Here is an 8,213-nt window from a genome sequence, read left to right as displayed (position 1 = left end):
GTACTTAGACCCTCACAAATCAACCAAAGTTTCTTTGTTGGTCTTCAGGTGCAACTTTCCTGGAAAGAAAAACAGTCAGCAAACAGCAGGCACAGCAATCCTAAGTCTCCTTGTTGATCTGTTTTTCCTCTTTTACAGATTAAAAGTTGTCTAAAATTTCCAAGGAGCCCCGTTCTCTTCCGAAGTTACTGGACTTGTCTCCTCTGACCCGGGAAGCTGAAGATGAGGTTGCTGTGGGAACTGCTCATGCTGCAATCATTCATGGTGTGCCTTGCAGGTAAAGTGTCATTTTAAAACTTAAGAATGCTGCTGTATTTCACACCAATGCAAAAGTGCCCTGCATTTTATATGCCAGTGATAAAATGGCAAAATAAGTCCCTGCTGCATGACCAGCATTATGAAAGGTTGCTGAACAGATCAAGCTGATGCTCTTAACAAGCTCCTCTTGCTCTGGATCGGTATCTCCACAGCAAAAGCACGACGTTTCAAAGGTCTGTTCTACCCGTTTCCAGCTCAAAGTCGCCGTTGATGAAAGTTGTTTTCCCATGTTCTGGGCTAAGTGTTTCAATGCTCAATTAAACCTATGTGGAATATAGCTTTAAATCCCATTAAAACAGTGTTATGTTACAGCTGAGACCTGCTCCATTTAACAAATAATTAGAATAGCATATTTCAGCGATATAGCCATCTTCTGTAACTGCCCTTGTTTAACTTTTTCTTCCCTGAGAGTTGCAATGTTTTGAGCATTCCCAGCAAAATGAAATTTCCCAGGAATGTCTTTTTTCTTGGAACTGAAACAGTTCTTGGAAGACGTTTCGCGTTTCCTCGTGTGCAAGGAGCTGCTTGTAAGCTGCTGCTCGGATTGCTGGGGGAACCGGGCTTGCGTCGCTCCACCCATGCCTCTGCAGCGGGTGCTGCGACCACACCGGGGCTGTCGGAAGTCTTTTTTCGGTGTCTCTTTCTTTGCTGTTCAGCTATTGTAGATTATTTCCTCCATGTAGTTTGCTCTGAGGAGGGGATGCTAGTTTTTAATTAATGTTTATGTCACCTTGCATCTGGATTGCTCTAAATGATCTGTTGCTTGGCACTCAGAACATTTTACTGCTTGGTTTAGTAACTTGTGCTTTCTTCCCTTTGATATGGGCACATTGTCAGGGTACTCCTTCAGCATTTTAGGTAATAGCAAACTACTTATAACAGTGTTTACTTTCTTCTGCTTAGCTCTACTGAACACAAAGCCACTTTTATTCCGGTACTTATGGGTACCTATTTTTGAAATTTGGTTCCAAGTCTTTCTAAATGTGCTATGACAGTTTCTGAGCTGGCAGAAAATTGGATGCAGAGAGATTCTGCAATGCAGTGCCACACGTGTTTCAGGAATTGCAACCCTAGAGAAGTTAGGCTGCGGGAACATGTTAAGTAAGATCCTTTATTTTAAGCAAATAAAAAAAATAGTGGAAAAGTATGCAAAATGGTTTTTTGACTGTAATTTCTAAACTTAAAATATCTATTGCAAAATGTCTAGGGTCAGCGAAATAAAGTTTCAGGAGAATGTGTTTATGGGCTTGCCCTTATCTTTTACATCTTTTTTTTAGAAAAATGTATCTCATAAGCACTGGCTTTCCCCGCAATGTCCCGCAACAGCATTTTTTCTCATCTTTGCAGTGCACTGAAAATCTTCAGGGCATGGCATCAGTTCCTCTGTCCTGCTGGGGGAGATTGTTATAACAGAGTTATGGGGGGAGGAGTGCCAGAAGTTTTGAGTTGTGTGTTAGGTGATGGGTGAGGCAATTGTTTCATTTTGCTGAAGGACATAGCCGTGTCGTAGTTTGGGCTGACTTCTTTCAATGAGATTTAAATCCGGAAGTGTCTGTGTCTGCCTGCAGTGTCATACGAGCCGGCTGCAGGCACGGAAGGGATTTTGCTGCACAAGCTATGGTGCTACCACAAAGCAGGGCTAACTCGTTTGGGCACGGTGCTGTTCGCTAAGGCACTCGGGATGCTTCCCGGACCTGTGCGAGTGTTTTGCATAGCACTGTGGTGTTATGGACTATGTGAACACTGTTAAGTATTCTGGAATTAAGGAGGAAGCCGTACTGGATGCCTTGCATCATCTTGTGCTGAATCGATGTGCTCTGCAAGGTGGGAGGAGGTGACCGTAAAGTAGCTAATTTTAGTAGTTGCTCTTTAGCAGCTCCACATAAAAGGCACAAAGCTGTAAAACAAAAGTTCATCGACAAAGCTTCAGCCTTTCTTAATTTTTGCATTTTTATGTTCTTGGTTTTGTTTTGGGTTTTTTTAACCTAGTTTCAGGAAACTTGTTTGCCCTGATGGTAAATATGCTGCTCTTGGAGAACTTCAGGTGTTGATCCCAAGGAAAAAGCTCAAAAGAGAGCGATAGCGTCCCAAGCTGTGGCCTGCCCGGGAGCAGGGAGGCGCAGGGGAACCTGAGGCTGCCCACTTCTCCTGGGGCACCACTCCTGCTGGGCGGTGGCTCTGCTTCAAGGCTACCTGGGAGGGATGGAAGCTTTCCTTCTGTCTACAATAGATAGTCATTGCTCTTCTCTTAAATTCAAAGTTAAAAACAAAAAAAAAACCTAAAAGGTAATATTTTATCTTCATGTTGACCCATCCTTGATTAAAAAAAAGATTAATAATTATACAAAGGAAAAAAAAAGGTGAAAATAGGATGCAGAAAAGTTATCTAACAACCCTCCATAGTGCCTTGTGGACGCTCAAATGACTGGGAAACTGTGTTAAGTATTGAGTTACCTGTGAAAATAAGCTTAAACCTGAAAACTGAATGTTAGTATTTAGTTCTTCTATTAAGTGTCAGACACACAGCCCAGGTATCACTCTCGTCTTTGTCTGTGCTGCAGAGAGCAGCACAGCTAGTGGAGGATGAGCTTTTTGTGTGTTGCCATGTCAAAACTCCCCGTGGAGGCAAATGGCCCCACTGTCCCCTTCGGGGGCAGCCGGTGGGCTCCAGCTACTGCCAGTCCCGGCAGCTACTTGGGCTTTTTTTGCGTGTGTGTGCTTCCTAGATGAACATCTGTTCTCTGGAAATTGCATGAAAACTTCCAAACTTGTATCATTCAAGCAATTAAACAGCCGTCAAACCCAAAGCTTTGAAAGTATCCAAACGTGTCGTTAAGGGTACCAGTTATCCACCCCTGCCAACGTGCCAGGGGAAGAAAGACGTGCCAGAGCTGTTCACAGTCCATGTGGGATATTGCTATCGATTTTATGTACTGGGTGTTCAGATATTACAGTTCTTCACAGCAGGATAAAACACTTGGAAAGCTAGATCAATCCCAGGGCGTACTTAAAGCAGCTACCCGGAGGCGCAAATCTACTAAGAATTTCGGGAGCTATCCAGCCTGCCTCGAAAAGGCAGCAGCATCGCTGCAGGTCTTTCTGAGCTTACCACCCCCTTTCGATTCATCACCCAGCCTGGGACCATATTTTTCAGACTACTTTTCTTGCTGTTTTTTCTGAGGTCATTGCTGATAAAAACTAAATAGTGCTTTCTTTGGACTCAATAGTTGATGTGTATCAATTCAGGGTTTCTCATTATATTTTCAGGAATCTTTTCTTCAGTTGTCAGCTCTGGGAAGCAGTAACTGCAAATTATTCCTTTGGTGCCAAGTAACTCTGATTTGTTAGGGCTGTCAGATTCCTTAAATAGCTGTTGTGGTGGTGATAATTTTAAGTTTTGGAAAGTAAGATCAGAGGCAGAATAGGCTGTGAAAAATAACACACAGCTCTTTAAGTCGTGACTTTATTAACAAAGGCTCTCTTTTGGGCAGCCCCACATAGCTCTGTACCCTGAAATGCATTTGTGGACAGCCTGGGAAAAGCGACAGGCAAACAAAAGATTGCACTGGACGAGCCAAACTGACTTGTGTTAATGAAGATGGGACATAGTCCGTATGCCTGTAATGTGCTGGACAAGTATGAAAGGAAATTTTCTGTATTTTTGTGACTCTTATGCAATTCTTTGCCTCATTAACTTCCTGTAGCAGTGAGTTTCACTGTCGAAGTCATATTTGCATGTTAATGAGCTGCAGTCGCAGAGATGCATTAGCTGTGTGAATGTGCATATGCATATTTTATAATGTAATTTAACCCATGAAGATCCGCTCGTGTTTTGATAGAAAACAAAGAAGGAACCTGGTAGCTTTTGGGAAGTGTTTCTGGCTTGCCGTGTCATGCAGGTGATTGGAGTCTGGTTTGCTCTCCTGTCCCCAATCTCAGTCATGGGTTTTTTTGTCTTGAAGGCTTTAGTTTCTGGCTTTCTGCTTGTTCTTGCTGTTTAAAAAGAAAGATCTGTGCTCACAACAAACACACCAGCCAGCAAGACTGGCCCTCCTTTTTTCTTAGCAAGCACCACGTAAACACAATAGCTTCAATAAACAAATTCCTCTTGTAGTTCTGTAATAATGTTTTGTCGAAGGAGAAGTGCTGTTGCAGCTGTATCTGTTCAACGCTCCTGGAGGGGTGCCTGAAGTAGCTCCAGAAAGCACAAGCCAAAATACAGAATCTAGTATTTGTTTTACACTGATGTGAATGAATAAGGAAACGATCTTTCTGCTACCTTGGCTTCTTCGTGAAACCCCCCAGATGCGTACGCCTTTGTTTTACAACAGATTGAATGAGCTGCACAAAGAGTGACGGCAATTTTTTAGTGGAATGTAGGAGGTGATCCTGAAACTTAGAAATACCTGTGTTGTGTCGTGTGTCGTCATGTCCCGTCCCGTCCCCCCCCCCCGAGTAGTTTGTATAGGTCACCTCACAATTTCTGTCCACATTTACACTGTTTCGTGAAAATCTAGAGTTGCACAATTGTCCAGATATCCAGAATTAGACATTAGCCGCATTGCCTCTCACATCTGAAAAAGATGAATTAATATGGAGAAGACCAGAGGTGCAAGGTTTACTCATCGCTTCAGCCATCAGAACAGGCGTTGAAGTGGTATTTATTAATGGGCTGCTTGCTGGCTGTCCGTACAGGGAAGCCTGTTACTGGTGTCACGATATCCCAGCAACACCCATGCTTAATTCTGTAAACCCAGGGACAGCATCATATTTTTCAATATCAAATTCTATCATGTTTTTGATTAAGGTGGAACAAAAGCATTGTTTCACGTTTTATCTGCTGAAAAGTGCCGCATTCTAACCTATAAATATGCACACAAGAGCAGAAGTCAGAAAAAAAAGAGAAATATTTCTGTACAGTTTATTTTCATTGTTGTTTGTTTTGTGTTTAGTTTTTTTCTCCAAACTTTTTTTTTTAAACTGGAAAATACTCTTATAAATGCCTGTCCAGGCATTCTTTCTCCTTCTGCCACGTGCTGATACAGCATAACCAATACCTCAGCAGTGGTTCAGACCACTTAGAGCACGGCTGTGCAATTTCTGGGGAAAAAAACAATATATATTCAAGTGTTTTCCATTGTTAGACAAGAATCACTGTAATTTATATCGATACATTCCAATGAAATCGGGCATCCAGCTCTGTTAAAAAATAAAAACTCAAAATTCACACAAAGATGAATATTCACAGGCCCGTTTGAATTCATGCTTCTATCCAGGCAGATGTAGGTTACGTACAAAAGAAATTCTGCTGATTTAATGTCTCAGTGTAAATAATTAAACCAAGAAGTACTGTTGTACTTATTAAATGATGGTCTTCTAGAAACAATGCAGCAGTTCAATTTGTTCAGCATTTTTTCTGGTGTAGTTCCTATGGCTGGTGCTTTGATGTTAGTGGGTAGCTGGAAAATTATTAATCTGTTGCAGTTCCATAATTAATTAATTTATATTTTGGTCAGTTCTGCAGCACTTTGCATTTCTGTACCCGACTGCCTAATTAATGTTTGCATAGCACTTGGAACAGATAAAGCACCGGATGACTCCCATTAATATGATCACTTCTCGAACACGACCCAGCCTGTGGCTTCACAGCTCTCGGTAAGCTGTCACTGAAGCTCGCTGGAGAAGGCTTTGCTGACGAGATCTGGCTTGCCCTTAATACTTTTGGGTTTTTTTCTGAATTATTCGACGGGGAGGTTGTTCACTTTAAGCTCCTGTATTTTCAAATGCTTCAGAGCTGGGACCGGGCCTCCCGCCTCCTCGCCCCGCGTGCGCCATCTCGCGGGCAGGCAGCCATTAGCCGTGGGCGAAGTGGTCACGTACCCGCTTCTCCTTTAAAGGGTGCCCGGGCCAATCAGGACGACAACGTGGCAGGACAGGGACGCCTACGAGCACGCGCCGCCTATAAAAACGCGCAGCGGCGGGCACTGCGTGGGCGGGTGTGACTTGGGGTGGTGGGAGGTTCTGCTGTCAGTGCCTCCGCCAGCGTCTGGATGAGTTTTGTACCTGTCTGTTGTCCTCGAGTTATGGTGACTGTGTTACGGTTACTCCATCTACAGAGGGGTTTGGATGTTAGTTAAGATGGCTTGGTCTGCAGAGGGTCTCGGGGGCGAGTTCTGTGAAATGGCCCGCTCCGCAGAGGGCCCAGGTTAAAACAGGTTTGATTGTGAGAACAACTTTGTCTTGATGGTTCTATGGAGGATCCCTAAAGAACCTGCCAGTCCCCATAGTGGTGGGTGATGAGGTCACAGGAGAGTGGTGACATAACCATGATGACACGGTACACTAGTTCTGAGTATAGTTTTTCCACTGAACACGGAAAACTTAATGTCATACAACCTTACCATCTGAGCAAACACACTGCTGGAGATCATGGCCATGAGTGCACAGAAAAGTTTTTGAAAGCTGCCTAGAAATGTGCTTTAAATTGTCAGTAAAAGGCAGTGCTGAATTGTAACTTCAGCAGAGGGCTTTGGATGGGCATTTTCTGCAATAAAATGCGTTTTCTGCAATAAAAGGCTGCTCTTGGTCACAGCTGGGGCAGGCTGCTGCCAGCAGCAGAGGACAGTAAATGGTGGGGTGGAGACGGGTCGCTTGGGCAAAGATACGGGTCACTTCTGCAGGGGGACAGCCCTTGCTGTCTCAAATTCTGTTAATTTTTTGACAGTCATGAAATTAGATTTTATCCATTTCCTGGCAGTGTCTGCACTCCACTGTGACATTAAACTCCCAAGGACTGTTAACCATTGGTTTGACTCTAGTGTCAGCTCCATCTGTGTCCCAAGCAACGTTTCTGCCTGTTGAACGTGGTTAAATGGATTCGTGTTAAATGTGCTTTTGCCATGTCAAGGGACAATTTTGCTACAGCTGATAGTTGTTGCGTTGTCAATAGGACCTGCTGCTGTAAAAGCATAAAGGCTTTCGTGGTAGGAACAGCCGTAAGTGGTGAAGACAAGACAGCAAGCGTTACAGTGTGCTGTAGATAATGGTTGGCAGCGTGGCATCCCAAGACATGCCGTGGAAGCGGTGCAGGAGCTGGCAGAGGTCCGTTCCTTTCCTCAGCACTGGTGCTGGAGTCCTCCCAGGGAAGGTCCTTTCCTTGTGCTTTTTGTTGCTGATTAGAGCTCGAGTGTCTTAAACTCGAGCCAGAAACCATTCCTCTAAAGTCAGGGAAAAGTTCTGCAGACTTTGTACCATTAAAATTCTAATTTCAATTTGGGACAAAAAGTCAAAGTGGGATCATCGGCACCAAGTGCATCTAGCCACGTGTTCTCCTCCAAGCCTGTCAAAGTTTGTTGCTGCAATAAAAACCCTGCTGGAAACTTCATTTGGCTGTTTCTTTTCCTTTTGTAGTGCTAGTCTGCTGCCTTTCCTGGGCAAGCCTAGACTGTCTCTAAGGATGGACGGAAGGTTCCTTAATACATATAAATGTATAAACAATTAAAGGTAGTGGTGGTGATGATGGGTGATAATATGGTGCTGTGTATTACAGTACAGAGGTTTGAAGTCAGAGGACATGTAATTCTAGCAAGAAGCAACTGAAGCTGGAGATGAAAAGTGAATAGTTTGGGTGATGAGGAACGAGAGGGGCGGAAACTTCAGAGGGGAAGAATTGTTCAAGCTAAGAGGGCTCTGGGATAAGAACAACTAAATCTGAAGTGGGCAACAGTTCATTTAAACTGAAACTGGAAGACTTTAGCTGCCAAAGTGGGATTCTACAGTATCACTCAGCTGTACATAGCTGCAAAGGGGAGCTAAGAAAATGTATGTGTCTGTGTGTAATTTATGCTTATTTAGGGATTATATGGCAAGTTTTTCTGTGATTGCAGAGGATTTGA

The 8,213-nt window shown here is 43.6% G+C and overlaps 1 protein-coding gene across 1 annotated transcript in view; it reads left to right on the top strand.

The window, feature by feature from the left end:
- Positions 1-222: 222 nt before the first annotated feature.
- Positions 223-8,213, top strand: part of LOC309408786 (contactin-4) — a gene marked incomplete at its 5' end in the record, with an annotated part of 167,408 nt that continues 159,417 nt past the window's right edge. Inside the window, one exon of the mRNA XM_082004733.1 lies at positions 223-277. Coding sequence (XP_081860859.1) covers positions 223-277 — 55 coding nt within the window. The remainder of the gene's footprint in view (positions 278-8,213) is intronic.

This window comes from Phaethon aethereus, assembly GCF_964289735.1.
Source record: "Phaethon aethereus genome assembly, chromosome: 11".
Taxonomy (NCBI): domain Eukaryota; kingdom Metazoa; phylum Chordata; class Aves; order Phaethontiformes; family Phaethontidae; genus Phaethon; species Phaethon aethereus.
This window is presented reverse-complemented; position numbering and strand designations above follow the sequence as displayed.